This window comes from Lepus europaeus, chromosome 7 (genome assembly GCF_033115175.1).
Source record: "Lepus europaeus isolate LE1 chromosome 7, mLepTim1.pri, whole genome shotgun sequence".
Classification (NCBI taxonomy): domain Eukaryota; kingdom Metazoa; phylum Chordata; class Mammalia; order Lagomorpha; family Leporidae; genus Lepus; species Lepus europaeus.
The window spans coordinates 48,206,632-48,226,577 of NC_084833.1; the positions used below are offsets into that span (position 1 = coordinate 48,206,632).

General features: G+C 39.0%; 1 protein-coding gene across 1 annotated transcript in view; it reads left to right on the forward strand.

The window, feature by feature from the left end:
* Window positions 1-18,707, forward strand: part of PIK3C2A (phosphatidylinositol-4-phosphate 3-kinase catalytic subunit type 2 alpha) — a 127,733-nt gene extending 109,026 nt beyond the window's left edge. Inside the window, exons 23-33 of the mRNA XM_062196424.1 lie at window positions 2,880-3,016; window positions 4,918-5,087; window positions 5,588-5,744; window positions 6,219-6,328; window positions 8,756-8,963; window positions 10,746-10,870; window positions 12,161-12,278; window positions 12,363-12,435; window positions 12,814-12,923; window positions 13,010-13,135; window positions 15,615-18,707. Coding sequence (XP_062052408.1) covers window positions 2,880-3,016; window positions 4,918-5,087; window positions 5,588-5,744; window positions 6,219-6,328; window positions 8,756-8,963; window positions 10,746-10,870; window positions 12,161-12,278; window positions 12,363-12,435; window positions 12,814-12,923; window positions 13,010-13,135; window positions 15,615-15,797 — 1,517 coding nt within the window. The 3' untranslated portion in view covers window positions 15,798-18,707. The remainder of the gene's footprint in view (window positions 1-2,879; window positions 3,017-4,917; window positions 5,088-5,587; window positions 5,745-6,218; window positions 6,329-8,755; window positions 8,964-10,745; window positions 10,871-12,160; window positions 12,279-12,362; window positions 12,436-12,813; window positions 12,924-13,009; window positions 13,136-15,614) is intronic.
* Window positions 18,708-19,946: the final 1,239 nt, after the last annotated feature.

Here is a 19,946-nt window from a genome sequence, read left to right on the forward strand (position 1 = left end):
AGTGTTATTTGTTGATTAAATTGTTCATGATTAAGTCTCTTTAAAAAACAACTCTGCGGTTAGCCCTAATGAACGCCTTGTAGGTATCTATCCATTGATTGACCCGATTGGGCTTTTGAACTTAAAAAGTAAGGCCATATCCCATCTACTGATTTACTTTTTTTTTTTTTTTTAAAGATTTTATTTATTTATTTGAGTGGTAGAGTTATAGACAGTGAGAGGGAGAGACAGAGAGAAAAGTCTTACATCCGCTGGTTTACTCCCTAAATGGCCACACGGCTGGAGCTGGGCCGATTGGAAGCCAGAAGCTTCTTCCAGGTCTCCCACCTGGGCGCAGGGGCCCAAGTGCCTGGGCCCCTGCACCTGCGTCCACAACAGCCAAGGCTGGGCCAGGTAAAAGCTAGGAGCTGGGAATTCAGTCATCGAGGTGTAGTCCCAGCTGCTGTAGCATATGGGAAATGAATCAGCAGATGAAAGACCTCTTTCTTCCTGTCTGTTTCTGTCTATGTTTCTACTTTCCAAATAAGATGAAAATAAATAAATTAAATTACAAAATAGCCTAAAAGAGCCAAATGAGTTCACTCTGTCTTCGGTCCACTTTTACCAGACTACGAGGCCTTGATAAACTTGGTTTCCTTGAGTCCTTTGTACAGAACAAATCTGTTTCCTTGTCTTTTGACACCAATGCACTGTCTTATACAAAAATAATTTTGAAAGTATATGGGGGTCGCGGCGCTGTGGCGTACTGGGTTAAGCTGCTACCTGTAGTGCCGGCATTCTATATGGGTGCCAGTTCAATACCCAGCAACTCCACTTCTAATCCAGCTCCCTGTTCATGATGTGGGAAAGCAGCAGAAGATGGCCCAATTCTTGGGCCCCTGCAGCAATGTGGGAGACCCAGAAGAAGCTTCTGAATCCTGGCTTTGGCCTGGCCCAGTTCTTGCCATTGTGGCCATTTAGGGAATTAACCAGCTGTTGGAAGATCTCTTTCTCTCTCTCTCTGTCTCTCACTCTCTCTAACTCTCCCTTTCAAAACAAATAAATCTATAAAATAAAAAGAAAAAATGAAGTGAGTCAGTCTTTAAAAGATAAAGTGAGTGGGGCCAGTGCTGTGGTGTAGTGGATAAATCTGCTGCCTGCAGTGCCAGCATCCCATATGTGCACCCATTCAAGTCCTGGCTGCTCCACATCTGATCCAGCAGAGGCTATGTCCTGGAAAAGCTGCAGATGATGGCCCAAGTCTTTGGGCCCCTGCACCCATGTGGGAGACCTGGAAGTGAAGAAGCTCCTGACTCCTGGCTTCAGATCTGCCCAGCTCTGGTCATTGCAGCCAACTGGGGAGTGACCCAGCAGATGGAATACCTCTCTCTCTCCTTCTTTCTCTCTCTCTCCCTCTCTCTGCCTCTGCCTCTCTGTAATTCTGCCTTTCAAATAAATAAATAAATCTTTTAAAAAAAAATGTAAGTAATAGGGCTGGCGCTGTGACACAGCAGGTTAAAGCCACAGCCTGCAGCACCGGCATCCTACATGGGCACCGTTTCAGATCTAGGCTGCTCCACTTCCAATCCAGCTTGCTGCTAATGCATCTGGGAAATCAGCAGAGGATGCCCAAGTCCTTGAGCCCTTACACCCACATGGGTTACTTGGAAAAAGCTCCTGGCTCCTGGCTCCTGGCTTCAGACTGGCCCATTCTAGTCATTGCAGCCATTTGGGATAGTAAACCAGCACATGGAAGATTCTCTCTCCCTTTCTCTCTGTAATTCTATCTTTCAAATACATAAATCAATCTTTTTTTTAAAAGTATATGATTATATATGTATATATTAAATATCTAGATAGTATATAACAGAATGAATTGAAAAGTAAATCTTAGTTTTCATACCTACATCCTCAATGCCAGGCATCCTTTCCAAAAAATATAGCCACTTGGTGCAGGCATTGTGAAGGGAGTTTGCCGGTTTGAATCCTGGCTATTCCACTTCCAGCCTTGCTCCCTGCTAAGCACTCAGGAAGCAGTGAATGATGGCTCAAAGTATTTGAGTTCCTTACCACCCACATGACAGACCTGGAAGGAATTCTATCTTCTGGCTATTGCACCCATTTAGGGAAGCTGTCTCTCTTCCTCTTCCTCTTTTGCTGTCACTCTGCCTTTTAAATAAATAAATATTAACATATATTATATATGTTTATGCATATATGTTATGCACAACATTCTTTCTTTTTTATCACAAAAGGTAAAGTTCACCATTTGGATTTTGTCTTTAGTTTTGAAATCTTTCCACATATGTACATAGAAACCTATTTCATTGTGTTCTATTATGTGGATATTCCATAACTTATTTGATACTTGATTTAAAGATGTTAAAGAGAAAAGAAAAAATGATTTGCCCTGTCAGACGTTTACATTCTAATTAGGAAGACAAAGCACATATTTGAGACTTAGGCATATCACACAAGGGCGATCCTTCATTGGTTGTTCCTTTTGATAGGACTTAATATACTCAAAAACACTCTTACCTTGCCCAAATACATGGTTAGAGAAAATTCTGTGTGATGAAATAGGACAGAACATGTCTTAAAAGTTAACTTTACAAATGAAGTTAGTTTTATCTAGTTTGTAGTTAAAATTGTTACTCTTTGAGGCTTAGCACATCATGTACAAACTATGATATCAAATAGTTAAAATCAGCTTTTACCTGTTGGGTACTTTTGATAATAAAAAAATAAGTTTGTTGGCTTACATTTTCTAGCATGGCCTGCCAGACTTGATTTTTTTTTTTTTTTTTTTTAGAGTGATAATTGCTAGCTGGTATCTCATGTCAAAGATTGGAAGCTATAATTTTTAAAATTTTCACATACCTTAATATTTTTTGTTAAAGGCATGGTGGAGCTAGTTCCTGCCTCAGATACCCTTAGGAAAATCCAAGTGGAATATGGTGTGACAGGATCCTTTAAAGATAAACCACTTGCAGAGTGGCTGAGGAAATACAATCCCTCTGAAGAAGAATATGAAAAGGTGATTAGCCTGTCTCCTTATTCTAAATAACTGTCAAAAATGTATTAAAAAGGTTTTAAGTGCTTTCGTTTTCCACTAAATAGGCATTTAGTCTAAGGAAAATAGGTCTTTTAGTATAGAAAAACATATAAAACAGAATGCATTTAAAGGCAGGAAAATTACTGGAACCAATGCTAAATTATCCAGAAAAACATTCCAAGCACATACTTAAAGGTCAGCAAAACAAGTGCTTTTATAACCCAGAATGTTGTATTTCCCAAAGATCTTGGAAGAAGTTACGGAAATGAGTAAAAGTGGCAGCATCATGCAGTAGTTAAGAGCATGGTTTACGGGCCAGACTTTCTGGGCTTGAATTTACGCCCAGAGTCCCCACCTACAGGGTCTTGGGCAAATTATTTAACCTCTTACTACCTTAGTGATCTCTACCGTAGAGTATCATTGTAGATATTGTAGTAGTGTAGTACATACACAGCTATAAAAATAATAGTATCATAAAGTTATTTTACAATTGATAGCTTATTTTCTTTTTACTGGAAGCATCAATTTTTTTTTCTAGTGTTATTTTGAACTATGTGTGAGGAGAGGACAATCTCTTAACAAATCAAGGCCTCTCACAATCTTAACTTGGCTTAAGGAATATTCAGTTACACTTGAAATAGTGATGTAAGCAGACCCCAATTTAAGTGCAGTTTATGTATCATCAGCTTCTCTTTGTGAGTCTTTTAAACTGTAAGATTATACCCTTTTCCTACTTATGATATGGGGAAAGCAGTGCAGCAGAAGCCAATATTGTGTATTCTAATGTTGATTGTTCTGTGATTCTTGGTAAGTTGTTTGTCACACAATAACTGTCAAGTAGCACATAGGAAGCACCTTTTATGCATCTGGCTTTTTTAGGTGATTTAATGAGAGGTACTGTAACATAGAGGGATCACATTGCCTGAATTTGAATCTTGGCTCTGCCATGTAACAGATGTGTATGTTGGGCAAACAAGTGAACTTACCTGTGTTTCAGATTCCCTGATCTGTAAAATGGTGATAGTAATAGTACCTCAGTCATTTTTTTGTTGGGAGATTTTAAATGAGTTAAGTGTGTGAGTGTGTGTGTAAAGAGAGTGGGAGAGGGAGAGAGGTATGTTTCACTTGAAATAAGTGGTATGTACACACTATTGCTGTTGTCAGCATCATTGGTAATGATTTCTAGATGAGATTGGAATAAAATTAACCACATTGACAAATAGAGCCACATGGCTGCACCACTCAGAAACACAGTACTTTGAGAATAAACTAAATGTACATGTTTTAGGTAAAAATACTCTTTGTACTTGCTGTGTCCTTCTGTATGATATTTTATTATTAATTCTAGTAGTCTCAAGACTGGCAAGACTATATGAAACTATGGAAAACTATAGTTCTCTTTGAGGTAATTACAGATAGCATGTAGGGAGTCACCAAATGGGGAAACAAATCACGTTAATTGTTATGACTGGATGTTTTAAGATAGAAGCTGACTTTCTTTACACATGTCCTCCCTACAAGAAGAGTACAGTTTTTTTTCTTCTATCCAGATTAGTTTTTGTTCTAATGATACCACTCGTGGTAAACAGCAGAATCTGTGCAGAGCAGGGTTCCAGAAACATTGTACTTAAAAGCTATTCAAGGGCAGTGTATACTCCATGTCAGGACTGGCAGGATCCCTGTCTGTAAAAGCCAAAACTAGAAGAAAGGGGCAGTGATCACCTTTGCTTCTGAAATAGGATTAGGCTAACATTTATTACTGTAACCCAGTTTGGATTCTGTTGAGAGTGTGGATTACAAGAGTGTTTTTAAACAGTGATGAATTAGCCTTCCTTTTCTAAAAGTAATTTTTTTCCTAAAATAATCTTATATGTTTATTGTAGGCTTCTGAAAACTTTATCTATTCTTGTGCTGGATGCTGTGTAGCCACCTACGTTTTAGGCATTTGTGATCGACACAATGACAATATAATGCTTCGAAGCACAGGACACATGTTTCACATTGACTTTGGAAAGTTTTTGGGCCATGCACAGATGTTTGGTAGCTTTAAAAGGTACTGCTATTGGTATTATTGCTATGACAGAGCTTTGCCTTGTTGCTGCCTTTGAGCATAACTAGGGGCAAAAAAGGCCCTCAGAGCTCACTTACCACATAGCACATAAGATGAGTGTGTGTAAACTTTGTGGAAATAAATTAAAGTATATTTTATTTGGTGTAGTTAGTGGCAACTATTAGAAATGGTTCTATTTGTGTAATGGCAACAAGTACAGGATTTTTCTCTACATGTGTTTGCAACTAGTGTTTGATCTCTCTTTGGAATTGTGGATTTATAAATAAGATCTGGGGAGTTTTCAGTGTAAGTTCTAAGTAATGAGATTATTATTTGATGGCTTTTCTGAAAATGTGAATTATAGAAATTCAAAACTGCCTTATGCTAAGTTTCCTAGTTGGAAATTGCAACAGTTCTAAGAGTTTAATAACTTTGTAACAGTAACAGCATTTGTTTGAATATCTTCCTTAAATAATACTTTGCTTGTACTTGATTTTAAATAGGGATCGGGCTCCATTTGTGCTGACTTCTGATATGGCTTATGTCATTAATGGAGGTGAAAAGCCCACCATTCGTTTCCAGTTGTTTGTGGACCTTTGCTGTCAGGCGTACAACTTGATAAGAAAGCAGACAAACCTCTTTCTTAACCTCCTTTCACTGGTAACTGGTCTTTACAAGTATTTAATTAACTATATATTAGTGCATTTATGTCGGTAAAAAAGTTAATTTTGTGATTTTAGAATAAATTTACTGTAGTTATAAATATCAGCTATATTATTATACCCTTGTATTATTAGTAAAGAGGACAAAAACCAAAGAAGCTCTGCTATGATAATTGTGATTAATTGATATGGTAATAAAAATGCATATCTAAAAATAGGAGGTCTGGATGTCACAGCTTTTATCCCATAAGCTGGCTTCACAACTTCCACTGGATCACTTGACTTCCTTGGCCTTGACTTTTCTCATTTGTGAGGTCATCACTTAGGTCCACAGAACACTAACAAACCCCTCACAACTGAGATTGTTTTGTTTCCTTAGTTCTAATCACTTGACCAGCTTTCAGGGAGAGGTAGGGAACAAAAATTTAACTCAACAACCAAACAAACAAAAAACTTGTTATCTCTTCCATAGATGATTCCTTCAGGGTTACCAGAACTTACAAGTGTTCAGGATTTGAAATATGTTAGAGATGCACTTCAACCCCAAACTACGGATGCAGAAGCAACAATTTTCTTTACTAGGTAAGGCATTTTTTTAAAAAAAAGATTTATTTATTTATTTGAAAGAGTTACACAGAGAGAAGGAGAGGCAGAGAGAGGGGTTTTCCATCCGTTGGTTCACTCCCCAATTGGCAGCAGTGGCTGTAGCTGTGCCAATTGAAGCCAGGAGCCAGGAGCTTCCTCTGGGTCTCCCAAGTGGGTGCAGGCGACCAAGGCCTTAGGCCATCTTGTACTGCTTTCCCAGGCCATAGTAGAGAGCTGGATCGGAAGTGGAGCAGCTGGGTCTTGAACCGGTGCCTATATGGGATGCCAGCACTGTAGGTGGCGGCTTTCCTGCTCTGCCACAGCGCTGGCCTCAAGGCATTTTTAAATATATTGAGAAAGCACTACAATTTGGCCTTTATTTCTTTTACCTTAGTTTAATTAAATGCTATATGTCAAAAAAATCTGATTTACAAGAAAAAATTATGATTCACAGTATAACTAAGTTGTCAAAAATTTACTGAACAAATATAAAGGATTTACAATTATGTGGTTAAAAATACATTTCTCTCAAAACATGATCTCAACCCTAAAAGTTCTATTTGTGAACTATTTCTTACGAACATGTTTTCTACAGTGCCATGTACTTTTTTTTCTTTTTTTAAGATTTTATTGATTTATTTGAGAAGTAGAGTTAGAGACAGACAGAAAGGTCTTCCCTCCACTGATTCACTCCCCAAATGGCCGCAGTGGCCATAATGGCCAGAGCTGCACTGATCTGAAGCCAGGAGCCAGTTGCCTCTTCCTGGTCTCCCATGCGGGTGCAGGGGCCCAAGGACTTGGGCCATCCTTCACTGCTTTCCCAGGCCATAGCAGAGAGCTGGATTGGAAGAGGAACAGCTGGGACTAGAACTGGCACCCATATGAGATGCCAGCACCGCAGGTGGAGGATTAACCTACTGTTCCACAACGCCGGCCCCAGTGCCATGTACTTCTTTAAAGTTTCTTTCTAAAATGATATCTGCACTAATCTATTTTTCAGAATTCTGCCTTAATTTTCATGGATGTTCTCAGTGCGTAAAACAGCAAGCTCTGGGACACTGCTGTAGTAAACTATATTATATGACATAGTACTTGAAACACATATACTCACAACTAGCAGTTGAGTTTGTCATTGTGCCCTTAAAAGCAATCTTCCCAGGAAATATGGTCTAAAGTGACTAGGCTACTGCCACATCCTAATGCCACAGAGGGAGGGATGGGGCATGTGAGCTCATGTTCTTTTCTCTCCTTTTTCTCTTGCCTTCTTCCTCCCAGTGGAAAAGAGATATAAAACACTTCACTGGACTTCTGTAGTGTCAACAATCTGGGCTGAAATGATTTGAAGGAAGCTGACTTTTGTACAGCCTTCCAAACTATCCCCAACAATTTAGGTATTGATGGGTTTTTATTTTTGTTTCTTAGAGATTCATTGGTTTCCCTGGGCAAAACTACAATGCAAATGTATTTGTCTGCTTGGAATTCATAATAAAATACCATAGACTGGGTGGTTTAAACAGCAGAGGTTTATTTTTCCACAGTTCTAGAGTTTGGGAAGTCCATGATCAAGGTGCTAGCTGAGTAGGTTCTTGATGAAGGCTCCTGTCTCAGGCTTTAAATGGCCACCTTCTCCTTTATCCTCACACGGCAGTGAGAGAGCAGACTCTTGTTGTCTCTCCTTATAAGGACACTCCAGTGGGATCAACGCCCCATCTTTATTTAACCTTAATTGCTTCCTTTAAGGTCATATCCAAATATAGTCACATTGGGAACTGGGATTTCAACATATAAATTTGAGGGAATACAAATATTCATTCAGTCTATATAGCAAGGTAAAAACCTGTATTTGTAGTTCTTTTACTTCCGTTTTTGAATCTCCTTCTCCTTTCTAGCTTTCTGTACCCTGTTTCTAAGACATTTTGTTTCTTTTGCTTACCTAAGATGTTTTATGCAGGCCTACCTTCCAAATTATCTCCATCAAACTCCTCATTCTGTTGACTTCTTTCCCCAACTGAGTGCAATTTTGATTACCTAAAGAAGTCTGACACTAAGGTCTACTATTTAATAGAAAATAAGCTTCTATTTGTTGTCACCTTCCCTCTTTATTACAAATGGATAAAATAACCAAAGTAATCTTCTCAGCTTTGTAACATTCATCTTCTATCCTCAATAGCTCTTGAATTAATCTTGGATCCAATAGGGCTCAAGAAAACCAAGTATCATTTCTTGTACTAAAGGTTTTCATTTGGGTGCAATGCATTTTAACAAGTCTTTGGCCTGTAGAACAAAGGGAATTGCTGACAAAGGGAGAATTGGTTTAATGTTTTAAAAAAAAATAGAGGTGTTTTTATCTTTTATTATGTTGAAGGACGGTAAGCATGAATCCTCATGAACATTTTCTGTTAACAAGCTCTCATTATTTTCTAGGCTGATTGAATCAAGTTTGGGAAGCATTGCCACAAAGTTTAACTTCTTTATTCACAACCTTGCTCAACTGCGTTTTTCTGGTGTTCCTTCTAATGATGAGCCCATCCTTTCATTTTCGCCCAAAACATACTCCTTTAGACAAGACGGTCGAATCAAGGAAGTCTCTGTTTTTACGTATCATAAGAAATACAACCCAGATAAGCATTATGTAAGTTTGATTTCAGTATTTGTAGACTATTAATACATACGTGATTGTTGTCTTTTGTGCTTCATTCTGTCCCCAAGTTCCAAGCATTTGGCCTAATGGTTTAGACACCCACATCCCATATCTGAATGTCTGGGCTCAGTACCCACCTTTGCTCCTTATTCTGGCTTCCTGCTAATGCAGACTCAGAAGCAGCATTAATGACTCACGCATTTGGGCTCTTGCCATGAATGTGGAGACCTGAGTTGAATTCCTGGCGGCTGGTTTCGATTGGTGCAAACTTCTGGGAAGTGAACCAGCAGATATGAGTGTGTATGTGTACTCTCTCTCTCTTTCCCTCTCTCCCTCCCTCCCTCCCCCTCTCTCTCTCTGCCTCTCAATTAAATATTGTTTTTTTAAACATTTGTTCTACTCATGCTTGTTTATTCCATGGATGATTCAAAAGTATGCAAATATACTTGAGACATTTCTAATGTTTAAATGTATTGATTTTTTTGTAAACTTGCTTTACAACTGTGAAGGCCCAATGATATTCTTCCTCTCCGAGGTAAGCTTAAAAGTAGTGCTATTCCGCTTTTGTCATTTCTTATCTTTAATTTTTTCTTAATTGCAAGGTTAAAGCTTACTCCTGGTAACAAATTCAACTAATACAGAAGTATACTAAAGTAAAAAGTGTAAGGCCCTATCCCACTCTCTGATAAAGTATTATCTCGCACACAGTTTTCTAACAAAGATAGGATCTTCACCACATTTTTCCCTCCTTGAATATAATATCATCTTTTTTGTTGTCATTGTTCACCCTTCACTACAAAGTTGTTTTGGGTAATACTTTTTAGCACTGTTTAAAAATTTGTGGTGAATTGATAGATTTTAGAAAGTAGTTTTGTAAGTTGAATTTTTACCTGTTTTATTAATAAATTCTGGTATCTTTTTGTGTAGTATTTTATCCTAATACCATTTTATTGAGTAGCCCATTTTTTCCCTTATGATTTATAGTGCTACCTTTATATATACTAAGTTTACATATTTCTCTGCATTTATTTCTGGTTTTCTATAGATATATCTGACTCTGTGCCCCTATATTATATTTCAAGTACTGTAACTTTATAATAATTTAAATATCCAGTAAAGCAAGTTTTCCAGTAACTTTTGTGCTTTTTTCCTTTCTTTTTGACAGGCCAGAGTGGATAGTGAGAGAGAGAGACAGAAAGAAAGGTCTTCCTTTTTGCCGTTGGTTCACTCTCCAATGGCTGCTACGGCCAGCACATCTCGCTGATCCGAAGCCAGGAGCCAGGTGCTTCTCCTGGTCTCCCATGGGGTGCAGGGCCCAAGGACTTGGGCCATCCTCCACTGCCTTCCCGGGCCATAGCAGAGAGCTGGCCTGGAAGAGGGGCAACCAGGATAGAATCCAGTGCCCCAACCGGGACTAGAACCCTGTGTGCCGGCGCCGCAAGGCGGAGGATTAGCCTGTTAAGCCACGGCGCCGGCTGCTTTTTTCCTTTCTTAAGTCAACATTTTCATTGGAAATGCACTAAATTTATACAATTAGAAAGTATAATTATTGTTTGTACTTCCATTTTCAGGTTCTTTTTTATATCTCTAGTGGTTATGATCACTCTTACAATGTAGTTAGATATGCTATAAAAATAATGAGTTTTATATTTGCTGTTTCCTATTGGTGACACATTAACAAGTTAAAAAGCACTTGGAGTGTAAATTTCTTTTCTGTCAGGAAAGGAGGTTTTATTATAAATGTAATGCATCTGGGGTATGATTTCTTTTCAGATTTATGTAGTCCGAATTTTGAGGGAAGGACAGCTTGAACCATCATTTGTCTTCCGGACATTTGACGAGTTTCAGGAACTTCATAATAAGCTCGGTATTATTTTTCCACTTTGGAAGTTACCAGGGTACGTTCCCATGCTTTACATTATTCCCTTTTGTAGGAAACTATTATAAACGTAAGTGAAAAACCTTTTATTAACGCTTACTAAGATTCTAGAGACTACATCTGACTTATTTTCCTGTATCACAAAAGCCTAATGCAGAACTAGACATAGTTAAGGAGTTGTAATTTTTGTTGAATGAATAGACAATGAATATATGATCAAGATATTAAAATATGGAATTTCCAGACTTATAAATGTACCTGACTTTATTGTCTCTAACATAGTAAGCAACACAAGATAAATTGTAATCTTGGTTTTAAAAAGTCAGATGCTAAATTGCTGCAGAAATCATTTATTCTGGGCCATATTGAGCTCCTCTGATAAATAATAAACTGAAGCAAGCATTACTGAAACTGTTCATCAAAATTTTAGTGCTTAGTTTTTTATCTGCTATCCTTAGAGAAGCGTCACTTTTAATATAGCTTAATGACCAATAGATTTCCTGTGTAATATTGCTCCTATTCTTCTCAGACTAGGTTTCACAAGTTAGGAGGAGGCCAAGTGGTATTAGAGTGTTTCCAGGGCTAGTGCTGTGGCGTAACGGGTTAAGCTGCTGCTTGTGACACTGGCGACCCATATGCCTCTGATTCAAGTCCCAGCTGCTCTACTTCTGATTCAGCTCCCTGCTAATGTGCCTGGAGCAATGGAATATGGCTCAAGTCCTTAAGTTTGGTGCACACTTGTGGGAGACCTGGATAAAGCTCCTGGCTCCTGGCTTCAGTCTGGCCCAGCCCCTTGTTTTTGCAGCCATTGGGGAGTGAATCAGCCGATGGACGATCACTATCCATCCCTCTCTCTCTGTAACTCTGCCTTTCAAATAAATAAAAATAAATTTTAAAAAAAATGAGCCAGTGTTGTGACGTAGAATTAAGCTACCATTTGTGATGCCAGTAACCCATATGGGTGCTGGTTCGTGTCCTGGCTGCTCCACTTCCGATCCAGCTCCTTGCTAATGTGTCTAGCGAAGCAGCAGAAGATGGTGCAAGTGTTTGGGCCCCTGTACCCCTGTGGGATACCCAGAAGTTAACAACACATTCATCTTTTGTACTATGGCTTATAAAAGGATAATGGGTAATTGAACTATTTTATCACATGTACTTGAAGGGAAGTCCCCCCAAAACTACTTTTATAATAGATTAAATTTCCACTCTTGTATATACAAAACTGTATCCTAAGTATATATTGTGCTTGATTCTGTAAGTACTTCCCGATGAAATAATTTAAATCTCACGTTTTTGTTTTGCTTTGTAGCTTCCCTAATAGGATGGTTCTGGGCCGAACGCACATAAAAGATGTAGCAGCCAAAAGGAAAATCGAATTAAACAGTTATTTACAGAGTTTGATGAGTGCTTCAGCAGAAGTGGCAGAGGTAAACTTCCCAAATAACAAATAATAACACCATACCTCTTGTGCTGCACAATGTTTAATGAATCTTTTTTCTCTTCAATCTTAGTGTGATCTTGTTTATACTTTTTTCCACCCTTTACTTCGTGATGAGAAAGCCGAAGGAATAGCTAGGTCTGCAGGTGAGCTTGTTTTCTTCTTTGTTGATAATTCATGACCTGTAAGTTGGTATCTTCTTGATGAGAACGGAGTAGAGTGACAATGGTCTTACTTGCTGCAGTGAAAATGGGAGTATATGAGGTACTCCCAAAAATTAATGGAAGAATAGAGTTAAAATATGACACAAGCATTTTCCATGAACTTTTTGAAGACCTCTCCAAGCCAGTCCATTTCTAGATAAACTTAACCTTCCTAAACAAGTTTAAATCAGTCGTCAGCCATGTTCTTTGCTTCTCCCCACCCTGCCTCGTGTGCTGGTCCAGGAATAAACACTTTTTGTTATAGCTTAGACCACTACTATGAGCAAGATAGAATAAAAAGGAAAACATTTGTATTTTCAGATGCAGGTCCCTTCAGTCCTACTCCAGGCCAAATAGGAGGAGCAGTGAAATTATCTGTCTCTTACCGAAATGGTACTCTTTTCATCATGGTGATGCACATCAAAGATCTTGTGAGTGATTACAAATAATGTTGACTGTCGAATAAACTTTTACCTTAGTAGGGAGCATTACTGTTGAGGACTGCTTTTCTTCATAGGTTACTGAAGATGGGGCTGACCCAAATCCATATGTCAAAACATACCTACTTCCAGATACCAACAAAACTTCCAAGCGTAAAACCAAAATTTCACGAAAAACAAGGAATCCAACATTCAATGAAATGGTAAGTTAAAATCATGTCTATAAACTTTTTTTGGATTTGTTGTTTTGAGATTTTACATTTTAAAACACTCAAAGCTTTTAAATATCAGCTGCTGAGTTATATATTGCAAAAAAGAAATCAAATCCATTGCAGTTAAATGATGTAGAATAGACCCCTCAATCATAGACTCTTAAGTTTTTAAACAGACCTTAGGAACCATGATGTAACAGTGCGTGAGCACCACTCTTTAATGTCCAGTCTGTGCATAAGGTCTTCCAGGCTACCCAGCTGGTCTTGGCAGCTCCTCCTACTCTTGATTACTTTTTGCCCTGAGCTGAAATCTTGACTGCCTGCAGTCACCTCTAAGGTCCTGGTTGTAGCTCTCAGAACAACTCCTTTCTACCTCCCCATGACAGCCCTCAGATGAGTGAAGTTCAGATGCCCTTTATAGTCACTCTTTGAAAACATCTTCACCTTTGTTTGAAGGTGGTAGTATCAGAATCATTCATTGACTATGTCTTAATCACTCAGCGATCCTCTTAAAATGCAGTGCTCAAAATTGAAAGCAGTAACAGTTCCAACAATAATTGAAAACAAAACATCAGCTAAACAGTATGGGACATGACTGGGACATATAAGCTAACTTTTTAATATCATCTTAAAGTCTCTCTCAATTCTCCATACTCAGCACTTTTAGATAAATAATGTTTGTGCACACTAACATTACATCCATACAAAAATGTTTGGCTGGAGATTGGAAGCAAAGAATTCTGAGTTTTCTTTAAGGTTATAAATGAAAACCAGGACAGATATTTTGTGTAGGGTGAAGATGCTGCTTGGGACACCTGCAATCCCATATCGGAGTGCCTGGGTTGGAGTCCCAGCTCTGCTCCCAGTTCTAACTTCCTCACAGTGCACACCTGGGAGGCAGCATGATGGCTGAAGTAATTCAGTCTCTGCCATCCATGAGGGAGAGACCTGCATTAAGTTCCTGGCTCCTGGCTCCAGCCAGGCACAGCCCTCATTCTTTCAGGCATTTAGGGAATAAACCAGCAGGTAAGAGCTGTGTCTGTCTGTCTCTCTCTCTCTCTTTCTGACTTTCAAATAACTTTTAAAAAAAATTTTAAGAATTTATTGAAACCTCTAAGAATATCATTTCACTTTAAAAGTATACCTAATGCTTGGTAAAGACCAATCAATATTTTCCTCAAAAAGCAGTGTTTTTGTTTCTGTTTTTTCTAGTAAGCAGAGAAATAAGATGTAGTCAGGTGTTTTTGTTTTTTGCTATTTCTGTCAAACATTGAGAAGGATTGCATTATGTTTCTCAGAACATATTATGTTTTCTGGAAAAATTAAAATTCCAAGTTTTGACTATGGTGAGAATTTGAAACAGAATGGCTTTTTTTTTTTTTTTTTTTTTTAAAGATTTATTTATTTATTTGGAAGGCAGAGTTACAGAGAGGCAGAGAGAGGTCTTCCATCCACTGGTTCACTCCCCAGATGGCCGCAACGGCCAGAGCTGAGCCGATCCAAAGCCAGGAGCCAGGAGCTTCTTCTGGGTCTCCCATGCGGGTGCAGGGCCCAAGCACTTGGGCCATCCTCCACTGCCTTCCCAGGCCACAGCAGAGAGCTGGCCTGGAAGAGGGGCAACCGGGATAGAATCTGGAGCCCCAACCGGGACTAGAACCCGGTGTGCCGGTGCCGCAAGGCAGAGGATTAGCCTGTTGAGCCACGGCGCCGGCTGTAATATAATTTTAATATTACACTGTCCTACCTTGCTGTCTTCCATTCTTGTTTTTCCTAGCTATTAGGTCATCTTAAGTTTTATTGCCATGCAATTTCTTTTCCTTTCTGCATCACCTCCATCTCAGAAGAAACATGTTTCTAGTTGTTAATTTTTATCCAACAATTGGATCTATTTTTTTTTTTTTTTTTTTTTTTGACAGGCAGAGTGGACAGTGAGAGAGAGAGAAAGGTCTTCCTTTTGCTGTTGGTTCACCCTCCAATGGCCGCCGCGGCCGGCGCGCTGCAGCCGGCGCACCCTGCTGATCCGATGGCAGGAGCCGGGGGCTTCTCCTGGTCTCCCATGGGGTGCAGGGCCCAAGGACTTGGGCCATCCTCCACTGCACTCCCTGGCCACAGCAGAGAGCTGGCCTGGAAGAGGGGCAACCGGGACAGAATTCGGTGCCCCGACCGGGACTAGAACCTGGTGTGCCGGCACCGCAAGGCGGAGGATTAGCCTATTGAGCCGCGGTGCCGGCCCTTTGATCTATTTTTGTACATCTCTGTCAGACATTCACAGGAATTACAATACATTCCAAGACTCTTGAAATACAAAATGTGCTTCAGAAGTATTAAGACAAATCCTACCATCATAACTGATGTCATTTGTTGTAGTAATTCTTTGGCTAATAGTCTCACTTTTGTTTCACTTAAAATATTCCAAAAAACCAAACACACTCTAATTTATAATTTATTGTTTCTTTTTCCTTTGTTGTAGCTTGTGTACAGTGGGTACAGCAAAGAAACCCTAAGACAGAGGGAACTCCAGCTAAGTGTACTCAGTGCAGAATCTCTGCGGGAGAATTTTTTCTTGGGTGGAATAACCCTGCCTTTGAAAGACTTCAACTTGAGCAAAGAGACGGTTAAGTGGTATCAGCTGACTGCAGCAACTTACTTATAAGCTGGTGAATTTCTGAGCTTTGGAAGCAAGGACAGTTATAAACATGTGCATGTGCACACATACTGGTGAACTCTGTATAGTATTTTTATACTTGGGCAGAAATTATATAAACTTGCTGAATTTCAACATGTTTGTTGGACCAACAGTCACATAAACTAACTAATTTTTATGACTTTTTGAAAGCCATTGGTGTCTAAAAGTCATTATATTGAATGCTGTAAACCCTAAACGTCCTAAGTCCTCCAGAGGGCTTTGAGATCCTGCTGTGTCAGTGCTGCCACCTCGTCTGCGTTGTTCCTGATACGTACATAGCATGTTTGTTTCCTGTTTCGCACCTCTTGGAGCCTTGACCACTGTGTAAGCTCACGAACACCAAAGGAAAGGAAAGATGCAGAGTGCTACCACAACACGCAGCTGCTGTTCCAGGCTGAGAAGCAAAGCACAATAGACAGCTATGCTAAGAACTACTACGTAGTTTGTAGGACTAGGGAAAAAATAATACTGGTTTTTTACTCTTATCATTAAAGCCTTTTTCAGAATAAGTGCCAATCACTGAAGTTGTAAATAATGGTGCCTTACTTAACTTTATATGCTTCCCTGGCACTTCATTCTGATTTCTTTCCTGAATTAATAAGTAATTAGTACGTAGTGTTCACTCACTTTCAGTTTACTAAAGATAAAACATTATATACCAATGTTTTTCCCACAAAAAGTCATTTAAGTTTTGTTGCCCTGTTACTGAATGAGGGCCACTTATACAGTTGTGTACTGAATTCCTTCATTCCATTATAATCCTGCGTTTATTCCCAGATGTGTGAACTGAAGTTTGTTCATATCACCTCCATATATCCATACGTCACTCACTCTATAGACAAATGCAAATTCCTCACCCATGTGCCCATTCCTGTTTGCTACAAAAGCTCTATGCATAGAGAAGACTCTTCACAAGAGGCCCAGGACAAGGATTCTAGGGTTCAGACTAAATTGTAATGATCTTTATGGAAGTTCATCTTGTAAACTGTCTTAACATTTGTAAACATTGTACATTCATATGGAAGATTTTATTTTGTATAATATAATGGGATTCAGAATCATACAGGATTGAAATTATTCTACAGAAACCATTGAGAGTAAGGTTCATTTTTATTAGTTATTCAGTGTCAGACATAATTTTGTTTAGATAAGTGTGTATATATAATAATAATAACTTTCATGGTTAGAATAGAAATTCAGATATTTTTTAAATGGTAATAGAGATGATAGCAATCTGGTTGCTGTAAGAAAACTGACAAAATATGCAATGAAGACTACCGTGAGAGAAAGGACAATCTTCAGTTCAGTTTCCCAGAACATACTTTTTTTATGAACTGTGCAAGTGTTTAATCTAAATGGTGACATTTGCAGAGCAGAAATAAGAGTTGAGGATATATCAGAGGAATAGTTTTAAAAAAAAAAAACAAAACTTGAATTTTTTGGTGCCTAACACTAATGGTCCATTTATAGGAATACCCATGAGTAGGATATAAGAATGTCTGTGTTTTCTATGTTAAAATATGTTGTCTATTTAATAAGTTAATTAAGGTATACATCAAAGCACCACTCTTTGCTTTTTCTACTTATGGTTAACATTTCTTTAAAGTGTGTGAGTAGCTTTGCAAATGTAAAATAGCACTAGAAATTTTCACTCAAGCTTTTGAGAACTAATTCCATTCCATGAGTTGTCACTTAGCCACTGTAAAAGGAAAAAAAAAAGTACTGTCTTGGTATGAGGTCATCATTAATTGGACGGCCTTTTTGCAGTTTGCTACGGCAGTGTCTTCTAGTGCAGACAGAGCTAGACTATGTGCTGTCACTTTTCGATTATAAGAAACATAGAATCATATCTCAGAGTGTATATTAAGATTAATACTGTATAATTAACAAGAATTTAGAACAAGTGGTAATGTTTTCTCTTATTAATTTAATTCATTTTGTGCCTTCTTTGGTCATTAAAACATGTATACATATATTTTTCATGTATCTTAATATAAATTATTCCTTTGTGAAATGCTGATCTGCAACCCATACCAAAAAAGCAAACAGAGGGGAGCCTCTTTGCACTACCACTCTGAAACAGTTTTAAATCCCTTGGATTTTTTAACATTTTTTTAAAGGTTTAAATTAAAGTAAATCTGAAAAACAAAAGTTTAAGCAAACTGGCCAAGACACTAATTTTTATATATAATCACAATGTTTTATACTTCTCTTTACTGAGTGAAAATTATTATGCTACATGTAAGTCCTGAGCCAGAAGAATTCTTTCTTCTTGCCAGTGTTTTGAGATTTGAAGATAATGGCTCACTCCAAGAAGCTATTATTTTCTCTACTGAGCAACCCAGTGCAGAACTGGCACTGACGTTTTTATGACTGCCTTTACATGAATCTGTAAATACCTAAATGTTAAGGCATGTATGATCTTTGGTAAAGTACGAGGAGGCTTCAAACAGTTTGTGGGAAAATGGAATGAAAAGATAATGCAGATTTTCCACGAACATTTCGAAGCCCCCTTATACTCATTTTTTCAAATTCAAGTTGTATAAAGTTTTCAATATCTTGCCTTAAATGTGTTAACTATTCTTTTTAGAATTCAAGTGTTTAAAAAGAATACACTCACTTTTGTTAGTCTTCAGATCTGAGGACAGAAGCCCCACCTTCATAATCCATAGATTTTACTCACATGCTGTTTGACTAGCAGTGCAAGTATGAACTAGTCTCATCTATAAGAACCAAATACTTTAATTATATTAAGATAGTGAATTAAGATGTATAATATTTTTTATTAATACCTTAAATATATTAAGTGGATTGAATGTGACTTCATAACTGTACTACGATTGTATTAAAATATTTCTGGAATAAAGGAGCTCTGCTGCTGTCATTTCTTTCCTTGTTGACGTACATTCTTAGTTCCAGACTTTAATATGAGCTTACTGATGTTGTTCTTGGCATCTCACCTGGGAGTTTATTCAGTCCAAGAATCCCAAATTTCAGAACCAGCCTGTCACTTAATTCTACAGATGCCACATAGGGAGCCTGACTTGTGGTTCTGTGAAGATCTAGATCGCTACTACTTTGCTGCAGCCCCATCACATTTTTTTTTCTTAAGATTTCCTTATTTTTTTGAAAGTTCAAGTTACACAGAGAGGAAAGAGAGAGGTCTTCCCATCCACTCGTTCACTCCCCAGTTGGCCGCAACAGCTGGAACTTCGCCGATCTAAAGCCAGGAGCCAGGAGCTTCCTCCGAATCTCCCTCACGGGTGCAGGGGCCCAAGGACTTGGGCCATCTTCCACTGCTTTCCCAGGCCATAGCAGAGAGCTGGATTGGAAGTGGAGCAGCCCGGTCTCGAACCAGCACCCATATGGGATGCTGGCACTTCAGGCCAGGGTGTTAACCCACTGCCCCACAGCGCTGGCCCCCATCACAGTTTCTTAGGTGTGAAGTGTTTCTGTGAGAATGGCCTTGAGTATTTTACTTAGATATTTAGTACAGCAACAGCCACATGACAGACCTATCTAAAGAATTTTTTTTTTTTTTTAAGATTCATTTATTTATTTGAAAGGCAGAATTACAGGGAGAGGGAGACAGGCATCAATCTTCCATTCACTGGTTCACTCTCCAGATTGCCGCAATGGCCAGGGTTGGGTCAGACCAAAGCCAGGAGCCAGGAGCTTCCTTCAGGTCTCCCATGTAGGTGCAGGGACCCAAGCACCCATCTTCCACTGGGCCATCTTCCACTGTTTTCCCAGGTATATTGGCAGAGAGCTGGATCAGAAGTGGAGCAACTGGGACTCAAAATGGTGCCCATATGGGAGGACAGTGTTGCAGGTGGTGGCTTTACCCACTCACTATACACAATGTGGGCTCCAAGAAATGTTCTAATACTGGGGCTGGGCGCTGTGTTGCAACAGGTTAATGCCCTGATCTGAAGCGCCGGCATCCCATATGGGCACCGGTTCAAGACCAAGCTGCTCCTCTTCCGATCCAGCTCTCTGCTATGGCCTAGGAAAGCAGTGGAGGATGGCCCAAGTCCTTGGGCGCCTGTACTCGCATGGGAGACCCAGAAGTTCCTGGCTCCTGGCTTCAGATCTGCGCAGTTCCGACTATTGCAA